The 24534-nt window shown below is 34.0% G+C and overlaps 3 protein-coding genes across 3 annotated transcripts; all 3 read left to right on the top strand.

Moving 5' to 3' along the window:
• The first annotated feature begins 7805 nt into the window (after positions 1-7805).
• LOC133700255 (remorin-like) lies at positions 7806-9991 on the top strand. The gene is made up of 5 exons (XM_062123814.1): positions 7806-8041; positions 8247-8300; positions 8379-8466; positions 9211-9292; positions 9450-9991. The coding sequence occupies exons 1-5, from the start codon at positions 7855-7857 to the stop codon at positions 9648-9650; spliced, it is 612 nt and encodes a 203-aa protein (XP_061979798.1). The 5' UTR covers positions 7806-7854; the 3' UTR covers positions 9651-9991.
• Positions 9992-10766: 775 nt separating this feature from the next.
• LOC133696660 (LIM domain-containing protein WLIM2b-like) lies at positions 10767-12715 on the top strand. Its single transcript, XM_062118945.1, has 5 exons — positions 10767-11283; positions 11421-11520; positions 11667-11689; positions 11802-11891; positions 12178-12715. The coding sequence occupies exons 1-5, from the start codon at positions 11149-11151 to the stop codon at positions 12478-12480; spliced, it is 651 nt and encodes a 216-aa protein (XP_061974929.1). The 5' UTR covers positions 10767-11148; the 3' UTR covers positions 12481-12715.
• Positions 12716-20612: 7897 nt separating this feature from the next.
• Positions 20613-24534, top strand: LOC133696118 (tetraspanin-10). Its single transcript, XM_062118172.1, has 11 exons — positions 20613-20840; positions 21380-21492; positions 21582-21636; positions 21750-21805; positions 22914-22961; positions 23273-23321; positions 23431-23514; positions 23622-23689; positions 23907-24032; positions 24133-24208; positions 24295-24534. The coding sequence occupies exons 1-11, from the start codon at positions 20787-20789 to the stop codon at positions 24358-24360; spliced, it is 795 nt and encodes a 264-aa protein (XP_061974156.1). The 5' UTR covers positions 20613-20786; the 3' UTR covers positions 24361-24534.

The following is a 24534-nucleotide window of genomic DNA, read 5'->3' as shown; positions in this document are numbered from 1 at the left end:
TTGTTAGCTGTGACAATTTATTAATTATATTGATTTAATTTTGATTAAAATAACCATGGGTCCTTCACATTTGGTCGAATCAGCCTCTTTTTTTCTTCCATGTTTCAATTTACCAATGAAGAAGTCCCAATATTCACCGATATGCTTGGATGTAGCAATGATTGATCGGAAAACGGGTTGGATGAAGTGACTCAACCCATTATAAAATGAAGGCAGCAGGCTCAATTTAGAAAAAAAGATTATAATAAACAATTTGATTTGACCAAATGCTAGAACTTCAAGGGTAACTCGTAATTTTCATGTCTATTCTGTTTTCACATCTCTTCTATTCTGGCTTGGAAATCGATAACAAAAATGTTAATGGTAGTTTCTCTTGGAAATCCAAAATAATATATATATATATATATATATATATATAAGTATTCATTTTCATTATATATCAAGACACATGTTATTCCTTTGGAATAATAAAATAATTATTTTATCATTAAAAAAACCATGAAACTTATTTATTCTTCATGTTCTTTTTTTATGACCCATAAGTTATTTTCAGATTGAATGGTAATAAGAAGATCTTTTTATTTTTTTTAATACAATAAAATAACAACTCTTAAAAACAAAAACTTTTAACTTGGCTAACATGTTTTTTTTTTTAGTTTTTAAAGCACGGTAAAATTACTCATTTACTCTTGAAAGCGAAAATTTTTGAACTAGCACCCATGGTTTTTTTATATTTTCATCCTGGTATTTTAATTTACAATCAAGTTGACTAAGTTAAAATTTGATATTTTAATAAATATAAAATATTATTTAAAAATAAAAGTTATGCACCTTCAAGAGGCACATGCTTGTGCCTTTTGGGCAACTCCTTTAACCCTAGGTGACAAGTGTGGAGACTTGTGGCGACCAAACAATGGCTTCTGGGATAATGTTTGAATTGTCATGATAGCCTTTTCATTTCTAGGCAGCGTATGTGGCAAATAAACTTTCAATTTGACGTCAACGATCTTTTTTTTATTGTTTTTCCTAATTCACTTCTTGCTCCTCAATTTCCACACCTAGGCTTGAAATTTTTCAAACTAACACTTTGATTTATTCTTCCTTCATATTTGATCAATTTTCTTTTGATTACTATTTATTTTATTTAAAATAATTTATAAAATTTGGATTTGTTTTTCAATTTTACATTCTTTAATTTTTTTTATCTGTCAATTTGGGTCCTCATGTTTTTTTATTGTTATTTATTTTATTTGATGTAGTTTTTAAAATTGATTTTTTTTTATGATTTCACCCTCTTTAGTTTTTTCCTATTAGATTTGAACTTCATTCTTTGGATTGTTTTTTTTGTGAAAAATGTTTTAAATTGATTTTTTTCATTTTATTATTCAACATTAAATTTATTAGGAATTGAACTTTTTTATTGAATAAGCTGTTAAGATTTCACAGGTTACAAGTTTAGGAGATTAACTCAGGTTTAGGAGATTCACCAAGGTTTGCTAGATAAATTTTTAAATTTATATTTTTTTAATTTCATCATTCAATATATAGTTGAGAATTGAGATTTTTGATTGAGTATGAATCTAGGATTCCATGGGTTGTGAGTTTGAAAGATTAACATATGTTTAAGAGATTCAATTGGGTTTGGAGATTGAGACATGCTATTTTTTATTTGCTTTATATATAATGTTTCACTAATTTTGAAATTGAATCGAGTTATCTCAGGTTTTTTTATTTATTTTTTTGTTAAGTTTAGTTTTTCAGGATATTTGCCAGCCGAGAACCCACGCTCTAGCTTGCTGCTAGTTATTAACTGCTTCTTTCACACATTAAAAAACAGAAAATTCATCCAAGTCTGGTTAATGATGATTTTTATTTTCTCATAAATAGAGTGGCAACAGGCTGAAGTTAGGTTATAACTAACCTATTACAGAGATTTGGTTACATAATTTACTCTGCAGTTACGTACACACGCTTCCATATGTACGTGTTCTACATCAAGACAGGGCATAATACTTGTAGGTGAAACTAACACCGTAGAGACTGTTTAATTAGAACTACATTACATAGCATGACAATGCCTATGCTGAGAACCAGCTGAAGATTACACTTTCACTTAGGCCATGAGCGGCTAAAGACTCGTTCTCTAATCGATACGATGATGGATTAGTTTTTTTCTCTTCAACGCTTCTCTTTCTTGATTCCTCTTGCCTTTTTCCAGCAATCGCAGCTCCCATTTTCTCTTTTCTTCTCCGCATAACATACTCTTCAGGAATAAATACGTCCATTAATTGTATCAGAAGATGATAAAAAACTTAATTAGGTGATGCAAAGTGTTACACTTGAGCCTGAATGGGAAGAAAAATCATGTATTTATAGGGAAAATGAAGTGGGGATACCATGGGCGTTGATGCCCATGTTTTTTCTTCAAACAAGCGAACACTTGTTAATTTTATGAAGTACAGTTACCTAGGTGAAAAGATACATGTTGGTTTCCGGGAAGTTTTTGACCTTATTGCATGCCGTGTAAGGCATCGAGGGAGAAAGGGGAAAAGAGCATGTGAAAGGGCTACAATGTGTCTTAGAGACATGTGTAAGTGAAACTGAAGGTAATGCATCCTTTTGTTCTTGTTTCCAGTTCTGTTTTTTATATTCAGTTCATGAGTTCTTTCGGTTAATTTGTCTTCCATGAGAACATTTGTTGCTCAAGTACATTATTTGTCAGTCCCTAGGTTTTGGATGCAATTATATGTTAGTCTTTCATGTTCTAAAATCTATAAATTGGTCTCACGACAGTTGACTCTTATTGACTGTTTTCTTATTACTGTTTCTCCAAGCGTTCACTCTATTAATTTTTCTTTAATATTAGGGTGCTGTTTGGTGCTGTATTTATATTGTGTTTGAAAGTGCCTTTCAAAGTATATTTGTGCCGTAAAAACATAAATTTGATTTTTTAAAAATGTTTTTGAATAATTTTAATAAATTACTCTCTAGTCCCTAATTCTTAAACTCAATTGTAATTTAGTCTCTTATGTTTGAGAATCTATATATAAGAATCTTTAAATCGCCTTCAGGTGCAATTCACATAAATTTCACTTCAGGAGTATCGTTTATTATATTCGTGTTTCTCATAGACTCCAAAGAGGAAAAGGAGTTCGGTATATATGCCTTTGAAAATCAGTCTGGGAATACTGAGTTTGTTCATCCTCAAAATATTCATCACAGCAGAGCCTCTAAAATGGCGCCATATGTCAGAAGAGATCGAGCTATAAGAGTATTAACAGAAAAAAGGTGATACTGTAGTGAAAATTCAATCAGCAACAGCAACCCATATATGTGTCTGACAATGATTCTCTGTTTGATACCATTAATACATCAATCATGCGTTAAGACAGTGATAAACATGTTCCCTGCAGCACACCGATTCATCAACTCACAACTCTACTCATGAGTGCAAGAAAGACGCGAAAAAGAAGAAAGAAAGAAGGAAGATTATAAAAGGTGTCTTATAAGTCAAAAGCATTCGATGGTCGGTTGTATAAGATAATGTATTTAATTATCTTGAAACATCATAAAAGGTGGCTTGAAGAAAATATATTTTCGGAGCAGTTTATAAAGGCATAAAAAGTGAAGGATTATATATACTTTTTGGGATATATTTGATATTTCAGAAGATTTGTTTTCTTCTTTAACTTTTTAAATTGGAGCTTTAAAATCAACATCCACTAAAATCTTACTGAATATACAAAATTGATTAACTACGAAAAATATCTTTCCTCAATTAATACATAAATTGACATGATAATACACTTGACCATAAAAAAAAAACATGACTAATTAATTAATTATATATAAAATATATATATAAATAAATCCATATTGTTTCTAATTCATCCTGATATCCTTAATTGAATCAATTTTATCCTTGTAACATGAGTGAATTTTCAATTTATCCTTCTACTAACTTTTTTCATCTAAATTAACTAAATCAGTAATCAAAATATTTAATATTATATTGCAAATGGCCTTTGAGTTCTATGAACTTTCCAGTCATATGTTTTTTAATTGTCTGATAAATAGAAGATTGTTTTTTTTTAAAAAAAAAAATCACACAAGACAATACCTTTGCTCCCCTTTGAAACCTCGTTCTCCTTCTATGTCTCTTCGGTGACCCCCTCATGCACTTGAGTTGTCATTTTTTATATAATATTAAGTCATGTGCATGACTAATTATATAAATTTGGGGGAAGAAGTTAAAAGAATGATAGATTGGAAATTTGGTTATTTTATAAGGACAACACAGCCTCAATTAAAATTATAATAACATATTGAAAACTCATCCCATCATATAAAAATATATACTAGATCTAGTCACTCTTAAAATATTCATAACTCTCATTTTTTGCTAGACATTATATTTTTATATAACACAAGAAAAAAAAATAAAGTAACCTTAAAAATTGAACCATATGATTATGGGATCCATTGGTGGTTTTGACTAATCTAGTGGCTTGCATTTTTTTAATCTACTCTCATGGATGCACATTTTTTTTTCGAAGGAAAAAAAGCTTTGCCCACCAAACAAGCTAACTCCCCTGCAAGAAAAATAGAAACCTCATACCAAGTTTGTTAAATAATCAAAAGAAATAAACTTTCTTGAATCCAACAAATATGAAATAATAAATATTGGGTCCATACCCAATCCAAAATAGGAGTTGTCCTTTGCAAACCTTGAAATCCAAAGCGATAACATCGTCTTCAAGCCATTGAATATGCTTAGGATAAGCCTAAAAATAGCCTTATATAGGTTAAATATTGATATTGTTCTCCTTTTTAATATGACATAAAAAAAGAAAATTTGAGAAAGAAAAAAAAATGATAGTATTAGACGAAGTGTAACCTAATGAAAGTAGGGTTCATTATAGAAGTAATGTATCCCAACTAGCTAGAGAAGATTGTCATGGTTAACAAATTCAATAAAAAATAAAGGATGTGTGTTGATTTCACATACCTTAACAAGGCGTGTTCCAGTGACAACTTCATCTTTTCTAAATTGACCTACTAGCGGACAACTAGCTATTCATTTCTAAACTTTTTGGATGCTAATTTAGAATATTAATAGATTCTCATGCACCCAAACAATGAAGAAAATACTTATTTCATCATTAACAAAGGGATGTACTATTATAAAGCCATAATTTTGTAGTGAAGAACACCATATCCAAATATTAAATAATGGTTACCAAGATCTTTAAGGACCAATTAGGAAGGAACATGGAGATGTATATAGTTGACATATTGGTAAAGAACCCCACTTTTAAGTAACACTTCCAAGACTTACAATATGTTTTCTCTATTCTTCATCAATATTGGATGAAACTCAATCTATAAAAGTGCACTTTTGCTATACAATAAGGAGAATTCCTAGAAGTTCTGATCAGTAGTAGAAGGATAGAGTTTAATTCTAAAAAGATTACAATCATTATGGATAAAGCCCTCCTTGGTTGGTTAAAGAAGTTTAGAGACTAACTAATCAAGTGACAATCTTGAATAAGTGTGTATCTCAATTTGGAGAGCTTTGCCTCCCACTTTTAGAACATTGAAGAATGTGTTCAATTTTTAGTAGACTATCAAGTGCATGAAAGCCTTTGAAAACCTAAAGTCTCACCTTTCTTTTTCAAAAAAATTTTATCTTAACCAATAAAAAAAGGAAAAGACTATTCCTTTATCTAGGGATGGTAAATTTAGTTGTGAGCGATGTTATGGTTAGAGAGGAGCACAAAGTTCACAAACCTGTTTACTACATAAACAAAACCTTTCACAATGTTGAAATTAGATACTTGAAAATTGAAAATGTAGTTTTGGTGCTAGTTGTTATGACCCATTTTGACCCTTTATTTTTTAATATATTTTTAAAATTACAAAAATATTTTTCAATGAAATTCAGTCAATTTATGATTATTTTATAATTTTGGCACATTTATTTATTTTATTTTAAAGGAAAAAGATTATTTATTAATTAGTTAAAAAGACAATGCTATCTACTATTGAAGAAAGAGTTTTGAATGGTCACTTAAGCATCATCTTACTTGAGAGATTCTAATAATTCAACTCGTAGGTCTAATAACAACAAATTAGAGGAGCCTTTATGGTTGTAAATATACCTTTCATGCCTTATTATATCTCTTAACCAACCTCTTCTTAATAAATTGTATTATTTTATAAAGATTAAATTGAATGATACTAAGTTGTACTTATGTGTTTCTTAAATACAACAAAAGGTACTTATTTGGATTTTTCACTTGTTATGACTAAATTTTTTGTTAACAAGGATATTAACATTAACAAAGAAATTAACAATCTTTCACTATGCATCTCATGGTCATTTACTCTCATTTTACTATTCATTCTACTAATTTTCTTCCTTGTTCCCTTAGTTTTTTTGTTATCTTCGCTTCTTTTTTTTTTCCAATCTAAAAGAAATGTTTAGCATGATAATTCATTTATTTTTTTAATTTTGACATGATTCTTGAATAATATTATAGATTTTTATTAGAATGGTAAGGATTCTTTTTTCAATTATTATGTATCTAATAATAATAATAATAATAAATCTCTCATGAATATTCATTTAAAATAAAAAAATTGTTTTCAAAATTCTTAAATGGATTTTTGACATAATTTTGTCACATTCGTTATATTTTTAACTTTCAACCAAAATACGAACACATTATTTAGATGTACATTTATTAAACTTGTCTTGAAGATGTAAATTTTTTTTTAAAAAGTGATTCCAGTTTAAAAAATGCTTTCAATAAAATAATTAAGAAATAAATTAATTATAAAATTAAATTTATATTAGAGAAATACATGTTTCCTACTTATTTCAAATTACTTAAATTTTTAATAATTTTTTATTTTAATAATCATTTTGTTTTATTAGAAAAGTGTGCATCTAATAAAAAACAATGAAGTTGTTTTTAAAAAGATTAAAATATTTTTACGAAGATATATATTATCGATTGATTTATGAAAAATTATGTATTAATACAATATGCATCATTTTGATAATAACTTATTTATTAATATTGAATGATAATAATATATCTATATTTATTCTAATTCCTTTCATTTTTTTATCAAATTACAAACCCATGATAAAAAATATATATTAATAAGAAAAGGAAAAAAAATATTAGAAATGTTTTTCAATTGAGTTTAAATTATTTTTTTCTAAAAATAATAATTTTATTATTGTATAATTAAATTAAAAAAATTTGAAGAGCTCCCATGACATAAAATTAAATATCTTAATATAATATGTATCTTTATTTCAACTTCTCAATTTAATTTATAATTTGAATGAATATCTTTGTTATTATTTATTGAAAAATATAATTTTTAATTTATTTTTTAAAACATAAATATTAACTTTTTCATTTACAATTAAATGATTTTTTATGGTAAAAAAAGTTTTATATATCTATATATATATATATATATATATATATATATATATATATTAGCTGAAAAAAGTTTTGTTCAATTCATCATCGTAGGTGCACTGTCACCAGCATCCCCTAAATGACTTGCATTTAAATGAAGAACTCGATAGCCATGATGAGCGTCTAATCGACCGCTACATCTCTTATTCTTGAAGACTTCAATTCCCAAAAATAAAATAAAATTATGATGCGATATATATATTTGCTTTTTTGTCCATACCCAACTTCCATTTGTACCCACCACCATCTAGGACTCTGACTCTCCAGCTATATTTATAGCAGTCCTTTCTCTTTTAGATGGTGATCTTGATAGAATTTTACCTGAAGTATTTGGTGACAATTGTCTTCGTACATGGGTTTCCGGGTCTTGGTGGCTAAAGTAAAAGACTTCGTTATGGGGGAGAAGGAGCCCAAGAAAGCTGAATCTGAGGGAGCCTCTCTGCCTACACAAGCTGAAGAACATGGACCTGTTAAAGAAGAGAAAGAAGCCCCTTTAAATGATTCTGCTAATGAGAAGAGCTCGGTCCTAGTTACTGAAAGTATGTCCTCTCCTTATTCTTCTCCTTCTTTGCTTTCTGGTTCCTCCTGACATAGAGAGGATAAGGAAAGTTTGTAAATTGAATTTTCATGAAAGTTGATGGCTTGCAATTTTGAATATCTCAAGCCCGACTTAACAATTGAATGTTTCTCTAAACATGTTATAACAAGGCCCTTAATTGTATGATTGAATCTTCGATGTGTCAGAGGTTGCAGATCCACCTGCTACTGCAAAAAACTCAAGGGGGCCAAATGACAGAGGTATGCGCAGGCTACTATCTTAATCAAAATTGATATCTTTCCTATCAACAGATAACAAGTACTTGTATCATTTATCAGATGCTGTGCTTGCGAGGGCTGAAGCGGAGAAAAGATGTGCTCTAATTAAAGCATGGGAAGAAAATGAGAAAGCTAAAGCGGAGAACAAGTACGAGACCATCTCTAATGCTTTGAATTGTCCATCTTTTAGTATTGGTATAAAGTAGGCCTCCTCACACCGGGATTTCAAATCTAGCATAAAACCATGCTTGAAATGATTCAGCTTCAATCTGTTCATCGAACAAGCTACTAGCTCTTAGTTTAACAAGATTGCACTATATATAACTTTGCTAGTGTCTGAAGTTTCCTGAATTAGAATTTTACTGCATGGAAAGTAAATTCGAGCCAGGAATTGACCAGCTCTTTGGTCATCCAATATAAAATAATGTATTTGGAAGTCTCTGAGATTGAGTCTAGGCGTTCAACCATTTTAGGCTATAAAAATGTATACATTCAGAAGAAATTTTCTGAACCAAACCATACACTGTTAAGCTATTAAATTACCGAGGAAAGAAACTCCATTACAATTGCCATAGAAGTTAAGTTTATTGTCAGCTCATGCTCCAGATATGTAAATACAAACATGCTCATTAAATATCTGGATGTATGTGTGTGATACATGATAGTTTTGGTTAGGTTTCCGTTTTCAAACGTTTATAGACTTGTTCCATACACTCCTAAGGTCCATCTTTGAAGACTCGCGCAATGTCCTCTTTAAACAAGGATTTGTGCATTGAATCAGTCTTACAAGTTAAAATGTTAAACTTGGTTTTATAAAGCTTTCAGTTCCTACTCGATGATGACCTTCAGAGCTTCTTTCTGAGCAAGTTGTACACGCTGAATTTTCAAATAGGGCTCACAAGAAACTCTCTGCCATTGGATCATGGGAGACAATCAAGAGAGAATCTGTGGAGGCAAAAATAAAGAAGTATCAGGTAATAAACTTAATGAATTGAAGTATCAACTGCTTGTTATAGCATGACTAATCTTCCTTTCCACTTATAAAAACTGTACAGTTCAAAGTAACTATGTAATATATATTCTTGCAAAAAACTATTTCAATAGTGTCTTGATTAATTTGTGATATGGTAGGAAAAAGTGGAAAAGAAGAAGGCTGAATATGCAGAGAAAATGAAGAACAAAGTAGCCGAACTCCACAAGGCAGCCGAGGAGAAGAAAGCAATGATTGAAGCAAAAAAAGGTGAGGACCGTCTCAAGGTAGAGGAAACTGCAGCGAAATTCCGAGCAACTGGGTATACACCAAGGAAGTGTCTTGGATTCTTAAGTGTCTAAGATGTTTTGGCAAATTCTAATGAACAACAGTGGGGTAAACGGGAGAGAAAAGGCTGCTAGAATTGGATTTGCTTGATTTTTGGCTTGTTAGTTTATGCTGTGCTCAAATATTGTTGGTTCAGCGGTAAATGTCTTTTGATATTTGTAAAAAACAGTAAATGGGAGTGCATGCTTTACACTACCCAAGTTCTGACAAGACCGGAGTTTGAACTTGATATTTTCTTTTGTGTGAGCTGAATCCCTAGTCAGAAAAAGAAAAAAAAAGTGAAATAAATCATTTGTGTATCTGTAGTTCTGAAGAATTTGGTAACACAACAATTCAAGGTCTTTAATGTTGTGCAGTGGCTGCATTTTTCACACATTATTTGCTATGGATCATACCAATTACTTGCAGCTCAGGTTTTCTGGTATGACAAATGTGCCACCCATCACCCAATTTACTTGCTTCTTAAGCTAACATTCTCAACCACCCAGAATACTTGGTAAAGAAGGAGAGGCAGAGTTTGTATGTGAATGAGATGTCAAAGACTGAAACCTTTTCGAATTTCAATTTTTCAGATAAACTTGTCATGATCAAATTCGCTACATTTGTGAGCTGATAATAGATAATTCCATTCTACTAGTATATTTTTCAAGCATAATCAATTAAATGTGAGGCTAATATCATGTCAACAGGAGATACGAGGCCTAATATTACGCCAATAATTTTCTTTATTCCCTTTCCAAGTTAAATAAGAATAAGTTTTGAAAAAAATTCCAAGAAGCAATACATGATGTCCCTAATGCCTTAAATCTTTATATGATGCCCACGGCTGCAGAAGAAAATCTGTGCAATTACAACTTATCCGTTTATTTTGATAACTTTCAGCACTCAATATAATCCTAGTACTGACCATGTCTGTGCACATTGCTAGCAGCATTTTATATATATAGAACATAAGCAGAGACTCTTTAATTGTTGGCCTACAAATTTTGGAATCAAATTGATGCTAACATAGTATTTTGTTGTCATGTACACACACGATTTTTGACAGATAGGCTGCTAGATATAGTAAAAAATCTATTTGGAGACAGCTGAGTTGTCTACCACATAACAAGAGGATTGCAGTTGTATTTGTTACCTCCTGTCTGGACTATCTTTGAAAGACTTGGTCAGGAAATGTTTCAGATCTATCTGTAATAGCTCACTATTCTTAGAACGGTACCCTGCAAGTTCCAAGAGATATAGACCCTGGATCAAATTAGCTTAAATAAGCGGTTCAAGTCTTTTTCTCCATCCATTGAACATTCATTTTATTGACCTTTAATCTGCTAGTTATAATACAGGAAAGGTGAAAGGTAAGAACAGATTTTCTAAGTTCTGTTTATCTTATCTTCTGAGATTAAGAGCCGAACTTTCAGAATTTGTTCTTAAGACTTTCCTATTAAAGCTTTTCTAAGCAACCCTTCTGAAATCAGATTCTATACTGCTCATTTTAGATTCATTAGGAAAAACATAATGGGATTCACTGGGACCTTAGAGAAATGCAAGGCCTGTGACAAGACTGTTTATTTCATCGAATTGGTGTCTGCTGATGGAGTTCCTTATCATAAGAAGTGCTTCAAATGCAGCCACTGCAATGGACTTCTTGTGGTACGAGTTCTATTCATTTATCCTCTTTTCTTTTTCATGCCTTTTCTTTTGTGGTTATTGCCTAAGTAAGAATTAATGAAAATACGGTCCTTTACCAGGATTATTGAAACTGACCCACCATGAAATTTGTCTTATAGATGAGTAGCTATTCCTCGATTGATGGAGTTTTATACTGCAAACCTCATTACGACCAGCTCTTCAAGGAGACCGGTAATTTTACCAAGAAATTCCAACCCTGTGAGATCCGCTTCTCCGTTTTCCTTTCGTTTAAGTTTCTTTTACATATTTTTGGAATTAGAGTTCCATGGAGAAGGATGTAGTCCTCCCTATTTTACCTTTTTTTTTTTTGCTAACAATGTGTTTCTGCAATTCTGACTGTTTAGATGAAGAGAAGAAAAACTGCCTGGTACCAAGATTCTCTACAATCGGTTCTTAATTTTTCATTACCTTAATTTGTTTCTAATGGAAATTTCTAGTTTGTTTGCTGGAGTTTGATGCATGTTTTCACAATCATGCAGACAAAGGCCCCAAGCAAACTTTCCTCCATGTTCAGTGGCACCCAAGACAAATGTGCTTTCTGTAAAAAAACTGCATACCCATTAGAGAAGGTTTCTAATCCATCTCTCTCTCTCTCTCTCACACACACACACACACACACAATTCTTATTTCCCCATTCATTAACATTCATTCCTTGTCCATCATATATATATATTTGCGCAACTCGAATGGAAATGCAAAAGACAGAGTAACTCTCATTGATATCTATATTGTACCTTAATCTGGCACCAATATAATCTCATGCACCAAGATCAACTCCGGAAATAGATTGAGATCGATATTATATGATGGAGTGAGGATAAAGAAGCTTATTGCCGTAACCAAAATTTTGACAGGTGACTGTGGAGGGAGAATTCTATCACAAGTCATGCTTCAGGTGTTCTCATGGCGGTTGCTGTATCACACCTTCATCTTATGCAGCTCTTGATGGTATCCTATACTGCAAGGCCCACTTTGCTCAATTGTTTAAGCAGAAGGGTAGCTACAGTTATCTCACCAAAACTGCCACAATGAAGAAAAACGCAGTAAATTTGCCAGAAGAAAAATCCGAAGCAGAAGAAAACAATGAAACAGTACCAGAAGCAAACGCAGATGCTAACTCTGATTTAGCCATTGACAAGAGACATCATAATTCATGAGAATGTGCAGAGCTAGTTCTCAATGCTGTGTTGTTCCTTTCACATGCCTCTCTAGGGGACATTGAGGTTACAAGAGTGGTTGCTTTCCTTGTTCCTACTCGGGCATGTGTCCACAGAGAATGGGAACCTGGAATTTTGTTTCGCCTTGGAATTTGGAAACTAAATAGAGACTTCTGTAATATTTCTACATTTTCAGGTGCAGTTGATGAACGAAAATAAAATTTCACTTCTTTCTCTTTTGTCTTCAAATTTCTTCATCAATAAAAAAAATGGCCCTTGAAGAATAACAAAACCATATTAACACGGGAGAAATCTAGACATTGATAAAGAACGGTCGACGACATGAGTTTCCTTTAGCTCTTACACTTGCTACAAGACAGACTTTAATTTTTCCATATTCATTTGTCATTGGAATTACAAAAGTTGTAACTGCATTATTGCCAACCTTTTTTTTCAAGTAATGATACATGAAATATTGGATGAATTGTAGCCCCCTCAGGAAACCGCAGTCCATAAGTCATTGCTCCAACTCTTTGTATAATCTTTTGCAAGGGCCATAAATTCTCAGATTAAGCTTGATATTTTTTCCTTAGTGCTACACTCAATTGATTTCTGTAAAGCCACTTTAATTAGTTGGCATAATTGATGGGATTTGAGTGGGAGATGAGTTGTAATTGGTGGAGTGTGAGTGGAGGATGAGTTGGTATAATTGGTGGAGTATGAGTGGAGGATGAGTTGTTAGGCATATATTCCTCCTAAATTTATGACCATTATACCCTCACTCTTGCCTATAAATAGGCAATGCATTCAAGCCTATATGCACACCAAGATAGAGAAGAGAAGAGTAGAGTGAAGAGAGAGTAATCCCACAAAATTGTGAGGTATTTGTAAGAGAGTAAGTGAGGTGTTTTCTCCTAATAATAGAGAGATTCTTAGTTGTTCTCCTATTATTTGAGAGAGGTTGTAATTCCCACATTACTTAGTAAAATCCTTCTATACTTGCCTGTGGACGTAGCCCAATTGGGTGAACCACGTAAATTCTTGTGTGTCTCATTTCTCATTTTATCTTATTCCTTGCCTTTTGTCTTGTCGGGTTTGCATGCCAGTATCCTAACAGTGGTATCAGAGCCTGGTTGGTTGGTGTTGTTAATACACAAAAGTTATTCGTGTATACGGTTACTATTCACGTCTACGGTTACTATTCACCTATACGGCACTATTCACCCATACGGTACTGTACACATAAGTTACTGTTGGCGTATATAGAAAGTCAGTGCGGTGATTAAATACAGTCTAGGAAGTTCTGTCTAAGGAGATTGGGTTTTAAGCGGGACCGTTTGTGACCCCTCCAATCTTTCCTGGGAACTTACTTAGTGAAGTATTATTCACACGATACTATTTCTGTATACGTTACAGTTCTGTGAAACGGTGATAGCTGAATAGATCACGGTGAATAAAATGGCAGCAAAGTACGAGATTGAAAGGTTTAATGGGAGCAATTTCTCACTCTGGAAAATGAGAATCAAGGCAATCTTAAGGAAAGACAATTGCTTGGCAGCAATTGGGGATCGACCCGCGGAGATCACTGATAATGCAAAATGGAATGAGATGGATGGCAATGCTATTGCTAACATACATTTAGCATTAGCCGATGAAGTATTATCAAGTGTGGCGGAGAAGAAAACAGCTAAGGAGATATGGGAGACTCTAACAAAGCTATATGAGTCCAAGTCTTTGCACAATAAGATTTTCTTAAAGCGGAGACTTTATACCCTTCGAATGGCAGAAACCACGGCGGTGACTGACCACATCAACACAATAAGGACTCTATTTTCACAACTCACTACGTTGGGTCAACAAATAGAGGAAAGTGAACGTGCAGAGCTTCTACTTCAAAGTCTTCCAGATTCGTATGATCAGCTCATTATCAACTTGACCAATAATATCCTCACAGACTATTTAGTCTTTGATGATGTTGCAGCCGCCATCTTGGAAGAAGAAAATAGGCGCAAAAATAAAGGAGACAGAAATAGTTCAAACCAAGCAGAGGCATTATTGGTGTCAAGAGGGAGATCAACGGAGCGTGGCTCTAGTGGGAGTCAAAGGCAAGGGAGGTCCAAATCAAGAAGTAAGAAGACTGTGAAATGCTACAACTGTGGCAAAAAAGGGCACTTTAAAAAGGATTGTTGGTTTAAAAAGGGTATAGAGAATACTGCAGAGTCATCAAAACCTCAAGGATGTGTTGCAAGCACCTCAGAAGATGGAGAGGTTTTATATAGTGAAGCAGCGACAGTCTCTACAGATAGAGAAGAGCTCACTGAGGTCTGGCTAATGGATTCAGGAGCAACATGGCATATGACTCCTAATCGAGATTGGTTCCATACATATGAACCCATCTCTGGAGGCAAAGTGTTCATGGGTGATAATCATACTTTGGAGATTGCTGGCATTGGCACCATCAAATTGAAGATGTATGATGGCTTAATTCGTACTATTTCAGGAGTGCGGCATGTGAAAGACTTGAAGAAGAATCTTTTGTCTGTAGGACAATTTGATAGTCTTGGCTGTAAGATCCGAACAGACAATGGAATAATGAAAATTGTCAAAGGAGCGCTGGTGGTTTTAAAGGCGAGAAAGACAGTTGCAAACATGTTTGTATTAATGGGAGAAACACATCATGGGGCAGAAGTGTCAATCGCATCAGCCAGTCCTGCAGAAGAGAAGACGATGATGTGGCATCAAAAACTAGGCCACATGTCAGAGAAAGGTTTAAAGGTTCTCTCTGATCAGAAGTTACTCCCTGGGCTTACAAAGGTTACTTTACCTTTTTGTGAGCACTGTGTTACAAGTAAACAGCACAGGTTGAAGTTTGGCACATCAACAACTAAGAGCAAATGCATCTTAGACCTGATTCACTCTGATGTTTGGCAAGCACCGGTTGTATCCTTGGGAGGGGCAAGATACTTTGTATCATTCATAGATGACTTCTCCAGGAGATGTTGGGTGTATCCAATTAGAAGGAAGGCAGATGTGTTCGCAGTCTTTAAAACTTTCAAAGCGCGGGTGGAACTTGAATCTGAAAAGAAGATCAAGTGTTTGAGGACTGACAATGGAGGAGAATATACCAGTGATGAATTTGATAACTTCTGTCAACATGAAGGTATCAAAAGGCAGTTCACAACGGCATACACTCCACAACAAAATGGAGTGGCAGAGCGGATGAACAGAACTCTATTAGAAAGAACAAGAGCAATGTTGAAGGCTGCAGGTCTAGAAAAGTCATTTTGGGCAGAAGCAGTCAATACCGCCTGTTATGTGATAAATCGATCTCCATCAACTGCAATTGAGCTGAAGACACCGATGGAGATGTGGACTGGGAAGCCAGCTGATTATTCTCGATTGCATATATTTGGAAGTCCTGTGTACGTGATGTACAATACACAAGAAGTTAGCAAACTAGATTCAAAATCCAGAAAATGTGTATTCTTGGGATATGCTGATGGAGTGAAGGGGTATCGCTTGTGGGATCCCACTGCCCACAAAGTAGTCATCAGCAGGGATGTCATATTTGCAGAAGGTAAAATGCAAATGGAAGAACATAATAGCATTCTAAAGGAGACTACAGCAGTCCAGATTGAAAATACTCAGAATCATACTTCTTCTGAAGCTGTACCAGAGCATGAAGAGCAAGAACAAATAGAGACTGAAACTCCTGAAGTTCGGCGGTCGACTCGTGAAAGAAGGCCACCGGCTTGGCACTCAGAATATGTTACTGAGAGTAACATTGCATACTGTCTTCTAACAGAGGATGGAGAGCCTTCAACTTTCCACGAGGCTATCAAAAGCACAGATGTATCTATGTGGATGACAGCAATGCAAGAGGAGATTGAAGCTCTACACAAGAATAACACTTGGGATCTTGTTCCACTTCCACAAGGAAGAAAGGCCATTGGCAACAAATGGGTTTACAAGATAAAGCGTGATGGCAATGATCAAGTGGAGCGGTATCGTGCAAGATTGGTAGTGAAAGGATATGCTCAGAAAGAAGGAATAGACTTCAATGAGATATTTTCTCCGGTGGTACGACTTACTACAATCAGAGTAGTCTTGGCAATGTGTGCTATATTTGATCTTCACTTAGAGCAGTTAGATGTGAAAACTGCATTTCTTCATGGAGAACTTGAAGAAGAAATTTATATGCTCCAACCAGAGGGTTTTGCTGAAACAGGCAAGGAGAACTTGGTTTGCAGGTTGAACAAATCTCTATACGGTCTCAAACAGGCGCCGAGGTGTTGGTACAAGAGATTTGATTCCTTCATAATTAGCCTTGGGTACAACAGACTCAGTTCAGACCATTGTACGTATTACAAGAGGTTTGAAGAAGATTTCATCATTTTGTTGTTGTACGTGGATGACATGTTGGTGATAGGCCCCAACAAAGATCGAGTCCAAGAATTGAAGGCACAGTTGGCTAGGGAGTTTGATATGAAGGACTTGGGACCAGCAAACAAGATTCTAGGGATGCAAATTCACCGAGACAGAAGTAAGAGGAAGATTTGGCTTTCTCAGAAGAATTATTTGAAGAAGATCTTGCGTCGCTTCAACATGCAAGATTGTAAGCCAATTTCCACCCCACTTCCTATTAACTTCAAATTATCCTCAAGTATGTCTCAGCAATGAAGCAGAGAGGATGGAGATGTCTCGAGTACCGTATGCATCAGCAGTGGGAAGTTTAATGTTTGCCATGATATGTACAAGACCAGACATTGCACAAGCAGTGGGAGCAGCTAGTCGATACATGGCAAATCCTGGTAGAGAGCATTGGAATACTATTAAGAGGATCTTGAGATACATCAAGGGTACCTCAGATGTTGCATTATGTTATGGAGGATCAGAATTTACTGTCAGAGGTTATGTTGACTCAGATTTTGCCGGTGACCTTGAGAAAAGAAAATCCACTACAGGCTATGTGTTCATAATTGCAGGAGGAGCTGTGAGCTGGGTCTCTAAACTTCAGACTATTGTAGCATTGTCCACAACAGAAGCTGAGTACATGGCAGCTACACAAGCTTGCAAAGAAGCAATATGGATGAAGAAACTTATGGAGGAGCTCGGGCACAAACAAGAGAAGATTCTTTTGTATTGTGATAGTCAAAGTGCCTTGCATATTGCAAGGAATCCAGCATTTCATTCAAGAACAAAACATATAGATGTTCAATATCACTTTGTTCGCGAAGTTGTGGAAGATGGAAGTGTGGATTTTCAGAAGGTTCATACAAAGGAAAACCCAGCAGATGCTTTGACTAAACCGGTCAACACTGATAAGTATATATGGTGTAGATCCTCTTATGGCCTAGCAGAAACGTAAGCAGCATGAAGATGGCAAGTATAGAAAGGATAGAAGAAGAATCACAGATAATCAAGTGTGAAGACTTGATTAAATCATCAAAGTCTTCAAGTGGGAGAATGTAAAGCCACTTTAATTAGTTGGCATAATTGATGGGATTTGAGTGGGAGATGAGTTGTAATTGGTGGAGTGTGAGTTGGTATAATTGGTGGAGTATGAGTGGAGGATGAGTTGTTAGGCATATATTCCTCCTAAATTTATGACCATTATACCCTCACTCTTGCCTATAAATAGGCAATGCATTCAAGCCTATATGCACACCAAGATAGAGAAGAGAAGAGTAGAGTGAAGAGAGAGTAATCCCACAAAATTGTGAGGTATTTGTAAGAGAGTAAGTGAGGTGTTTTCTCCTAATAATAGAGAGATTCTTAGTTGTTCTCCTATTATTTGAGAGAGGTTGTAATTCCCACATTACTTAGTAAAATCCTTCTATACTTGCCTGTGGACGTAGCCCAATTGGGTGAACCACGTAAATTCTTGTGTGTCTCATTTCTCATTTTATCTTATTCCTTGCCTTTTGTCTTGTCGGGTTTGCATGCCAGTATCCTAACAATTTCAAGCACACCAAATCTCCCACCTAAAACTCTCTTTCTATATATCCTGCCACTTGTTTCATCATGTCCCTGGCCTTTTCCAGTTAAAATTGCAACCATTGATCCAATCTAGCCCTTTATTGAATCACCTTCTTAAATGTTGCTACTGGAGTAGTCGCTTGAGAATTAACCTCTACATTGGGTGAAGGATAACCATGCAATGATTGAAAATGGCTCATTTTAATGGATAAATGATAGCTAGAATTATACCATCATTGAAACTAAAGACAACCATTCATGTCATCTGCTTGGATTATGCATGATCATACACCTTAAATAGGTTTTAAAACATTGATTAACCCTTTCTGTTCATCTGTCATTTTAAGGATAGAAAGATGAGTTAACCCCTAATAACTTAAACAATTCTTTCCAAAATATACTAATGAAGATTTTATCCCTATTTATCACAATTCTCATAGATAAACCATGGAACTCATGGAACTTATAGATGTAATCTAAAAACAACTAAGCAATTTTCTAAGCTGTAAAAGGATGAGCTACAGCTAAGAAATATCTATATTTAGTGAATCTATCCACAATAACCGATATTGTATTCTTTCCCCTTAATTTTGGCAAGCCTTCAACGAGATCCATGATTATATTTTTTCAAATACCCTTTGATATAGGTAGCGGTTGAAGCAATCTAGAATATAATACCCTTTCTTTTTTGGCTTGCTAACGCACCCACATCATATTCTTCCATGAATTTTCTCACCAAGGCTTTCATATAAGGCCAATAAAACATAGCCTTGGGACTCTTATAAGAAATATGCACCCCTGTATGTCATTTAACATGCGAATATTCATATACAAGACTTATAATTCTATTAAGATTTTTTTAATCCATTGCAATCTTCACTTATAGCTTTAAACCTTAAAATTGCATCAAATCCATCTTTCATGTTCTCGAGTAATTAGATTATAGTTCTATAAAAAAAATTTAATCCCTTGTAATCTTTTTTTTTTATTCGAGGAAACCTCACCTTTCAAAAAACGCACTTTGTGGGTCCAGGTGAGCGAGTAAAACCCCGGCTGTCCCAGGCTTTTACAAAAGATGCACGTCCTGACTCAAACTCAAGACCTGATATACAAATTTCAAGCCCTTTGCCATCACGCCACGCCCTTTAGAGACAATTTATAATTCTCACTTATAAAGTGTGATATATAACTCTTAGGATATTTATAATTATTATGAAAGTGCAAGTGAGAATTAACCCTTGAATAATTTTTTGTCTTGAGCTTTGAAAAAAATTATGAAAGTTTTGATTTTAATCCTTAAAAAATATTGCTTAATCCTAAAAAAATTGTTAATGTAATCAGTAAGGTTTCATACATTAAAAAGATCATGAGTTAATAATGAAATACATAATTGTTTAAACTACTATGTAATATAGTTATGAATGAAGATTCAATAAGTTTCTCACGTATTAGGAAGAACATGTTAACACAATCCACCTTTACTTAGATCACTTGAAAGAGGATTGGAATATTCTTAAAAAAGAAAAGAAAAGAAGGATCGTCATGTTCATGAAAAAAATACTCATTTATTACTTGCTAATGATATTGTATAATTGACCTGGTGTGAAATTCATAAAGAAAAAAGGTGAGATAAATAATTTTTTTTCTCATTATTTTTAGATAGACTATGCCTATCAATTCATTTATAGAATGGGTTAATAGATATAAGATTCATGGAAAAAATAATGAATGAATTTCAAATAATTTTTGTACTTATTAATATAATTAATGAATTAAGTGGTACGCTGAATTCATTTAATAATTTTTTACATGATGTTTTTTAAAATAACCTATATAATTATCTGTAAAAAAGAAATCAAACATCAATATGCATAAATATAGATATTTTGAAATCAAACATCAATATGCATAAATATAGATATTTTGAGAGTAAAATAGTAATTTCGTTTGAATTCTTACATATTCTTAAAAATAGACGAAGCACATTAAAACTATATATATATAAAGGATACAGTGGTCAACGTGGTACATTGACCAGTAATCCTAGGTAGATGGATAGATTGTCATGCCTTCTGTTTTAAGGGTGTCGTGTCGTGTGCATCATGTCCATCCCTCCCTTCACGGACCAAAATACCCCCACTATCTTCACGATATTCCCTGACAACCCTCAACTTGTCCCTCTCTTTTTCACTTGCTTCTACTTCAAGTGACACTATCTCACGAGATAACTGCTACTCCTTTTTTTCAATCGAACCCCTCCCTTTCTTTCTTCTGCTGCTTTCTTACTTGTATACTGAAAACTAAAAGAGAGAGGGAGGGAGGGAGAAATGGGTGTAGGCACCAGCAACTTTGTGATTAGATGGATCAACTTTCTCACCATGGTAAGCTTTGTTTCTTTTCCCCTTTCCCTTTTCGCTCATCTTTATTTTGATTTAAGCTTTCGAGTCAGATTCGATGCTACATTGTTAACTGGCCCTTCTGCTTTTTATTTCTTATTATTCTTCTGGCGTTGCTGATTATTTTGCAAAGGGTGGTTTTGTTTCTGGGATATAATAAGTTGTTCATTTTTACGAGGGTTATAATTATTTGAAGTTTGCTTCTTTTGGAGGGTCATTGTAATTGTTTGATTTTTGCAGTCATGTCTGCAATTTTGTTTAAGATCAGGGTGCTTTTCTATCTGCTTTCTTTCTTACACTGATGATTATTGTTGTTCTTGGTTATGCTGGTAACTGGTTGTCCATGGTAATTGGTTTATAACAAGTGTACATGGTATCGTATTAAAGTTTGTTCCAGAATAACGAGTTTGCTCTAGTTCAGTTTTTTCTATTTGGCTTAATTTTCTTGCAATCGAAGTGAATACTATTTTTTTTTGTTTGTTTATACTGCGAGTTTATGTGTGTTTCATCCTCTCATTGCGTAGCTTTTAGCTATAGCTGTCATAATTTTTGGGGTATGGATGAGCACACATCATGACAGTTGTCGAAGGTCTCTTACTCTCCCAGTGTTGGGCCTTGGTGCTGTCATCTTTGTAATGTAAGTTCAAATTTTCTATTGTCAGCCTCTTTTACCTCTTATGCATTTACCTTTAACAGCTACTGATACAACCTTTTGTTGATGTTTAGATCAATAATTGGGTTCTTGGGCGCCTTGAAGAGCAACTCCATACTGTTGTGGATTGTATCTTTACTAAATGACCAATCTTTTATATTTATTTGCTTGAATATTGATCTGCGTTCTTCATTTTTTTTCTTTTATTTGTTGGACATCCCTTAACTACTATTCACTTTCAGTATCTGGTTATGTTGTGTATCATTTTGGTGGCAATTCTGGTTTTCACAGTATTAGCGTAAGTGTTTTTTTTTTCTGGCTTAATTTTGATTATAGCGCACAAGCTCATGTATTTTCCCTTTTTTAAGGTAGATAACAAACTATGCAGCCACATTTCAGGTTTGAACTTGACAATGTCTGTCAATAGTTTGTTGTCTTTTCTAGTTTTCCCATTGATTTGCTTATTAAACATGACTCTTGCTCATTTATCCTAGTACTTCTGTTGCTATTGTCTTCAAAGTTTTGTCTTCGAAATAAGGTCATTTTTTCTATGCATTATGCCATGAGGTTTAGGTATACATCAATTTCAAACAGATAAGATAGATTGATTGATTGGGCCACATTGACTAGAATTTATGCGCTCCCATCATGTTTAAGCTGCTTTTGTATTCTGCTAAGAACCAATATTAAGTGTGGTGAGCCCCATTTGTTAGAAAAATGAGATTATTTTTTTTGGCTCTAATGGATACTTAATTTTTAGGTTGAGGTCCAAGATCCTTGATTTAATTACATGTCATCTCAGCTCCAATGGTCTAACTTATTGAAATGGCCGGATTTTGAGTTGAGCTTGGAGATAATGTTGAGGGTAAATGTGCTGGTATTTGGTGGAGTTAAATTTGCAGTTATCACATGGGATTAAGTCTAGCATGCAATGCATCAGTAAGGAAAGTGAAAAACTTGGAATAGTTAGCTAGAGAAGCGGTAGCCATACTAGTTAAGTTTTATGTTAATTTAAAAGAAAAATATCTCTCTCTTAATTGGCATTTTCTCTCATTAAAAGTAAGTCTAATCCATCTCAGCTTGTCCTCTGTGTTGTTTCAATTAATTACCATGATCTACAATGCTAATAGATACACCTTCAACAACAAAAAAATAAAAATAAACAGAAGAAGAAGAAGCCATGTGGAGGGTAACCAGTAGCCATATTGTAAACTCGTAACATAGCAAGAATGATGCTTCCAATTCTATCAACTAAGTAAAAAGGAGTTTTCATCGATCTTTTCCACTTTTATGTTACCATATTGTTTCAAAACCTTCAACTTCTTCTCTCAACGTGTTTAGCATTTTTCTTTTGAGTTTGGAAATCATGCTTATAATGCTCCTTGATTTTGTGATTTTTCCTGTAGGTTTATTATAACTAATAATGGATCTGGTCATAGTGTCCCTGGTTTGAGGTAAGAAACTTGTAATCTAGGAATCAATTAACTATGCTTATATATTTTGTTCTGCTTTTGGGTATCTGTTCTTCAAATCCGTTTGTCTTCAACTTGACCCACTGCTCCCTCAACCTCTCTCTCTCTTGCAGTTGGGTCAGATGTTAGTCTTTCAACAAAATGCTTCAGATGATTATTTTTGTGAAAAAAAGGCTTCACTCAATTTTTAGATGATAATTGAGCTATAATAGCCATTTTCTTAATTGATTCTCATATACTTTGTTAGCTGGGGTTGTTATGGTGCAGCTACTAATACTTTCTTGTCTGGCTAGATACAAGGAGTATCAACTTCAGGATTACAGCTCATGGTTTCTTAAACAGGTAAAAACTTTGCCTTCTATGCTATTTGTTAAAAAAAGATGCTACTTTAAGATTCAGATTCTATACTAACCTGAAAATTTCATGCAATTATGCCTAATCTTTGCTTCAGTTGAACAACACCAAGAACTGGAACCGATTGAAGAGTTGTCTTGTGAAAACTGATGACTGCAATAACCTACCAAGAAAATATAAGGTCCAGTTTTTTGCCTCAAAATCTTATTACTCGTCCCTTTTTTTCATAACTCTGAATGTTTATTGATTTCTAGATTGATTTTGTTGTTTTAAACCTGTTGATTTTAGACTATTAAGCAGTACAAGTCAGCCAAACTAACAGCCATTGAAGCTGGTTGCTGCCGACCACCATCCGTGTAGGTGTCTTTTTCTGACCTCACTCTCTGATCAAACGTTCAAGTGAAGTTTTTTATTCACTACATGGAAATGTGAAGTCTATTATTACCTTACTACAAAGATATACATTCTGGCTCGGTGAAATGTTTGAGTAATGCATTTTCAGTCTACACATGACAGTAATGCATAATATTTGAACAGTGTCACCAAGGTTACCCTTTTTAACATGCTCTGTAGGTGCGGTTATCCTGCTGTCAATGCTTCATACTACGACTTGAGCTTTCATCCGATTAGCTCCAATAAGGACTGCAAACTTTACAAAAATTCCCGGGCTACCAAATGCTACAATTGTGACTCCTGCAAGTAAGCATCACTACTTTTTCAACGCTCCTTTTCTGTTCTGTTAATACTTTCCTTTTTCTTCTGGTGTACTATTCTTGTGCAATCGGTTCTTACTTTTCAGGGCAGGAGTTGCACAATATATGAAAACTGAGTGGAGAGTGGTTGCCATCTTTAATGTCATTCTGTTTGTTGTTCTGGTAAGCTGGTTGCTGTTTCACTTGAATCTTGAATCTTGTCTTTCCCGGATGTTCTAACTGCTCTTCTTTTCTGTTGTGAATGCCAGTCAATGATCTATTTTGTCGGGTGTTGTGCCAGACGAAGTGCTGCCAGGAGTCACTCTAAAGCTTGAAAAAAGAAGAAGAGAAAAATACAGAACCGGTTTCTTTGGAATTTCTATTACATATCTCTCTCTGTCATTTGTTGACCGCATGTGTATATCTCCGTTCGTCAGTTGCTCTTTGAATATTTGTCAAATTAGCGATTATTTTTCTCAGTTTGAATGAGACTGATGGTTTTATTTCAA

This window comes from Populus nigra, chromosome 1 (genome assembly GCF_951802175.1).
Source record: "Populus nigra chromosome 1, ddPopNigr1.1, whole genome shotgun sequence".
In the NCBI taxonomy this organism is placed as follows: Eukaryota; Viridiplantae; Streptophyta; class Magnoliopsida; order Malpighiales; family Salicaceae; genus Populus; species Populus nigra.
The sequence above is the reverse complement of the archived record's forward strand: the minus strand, read 5'-3'. Positions and strand labels throughout refer to the sequence as shown.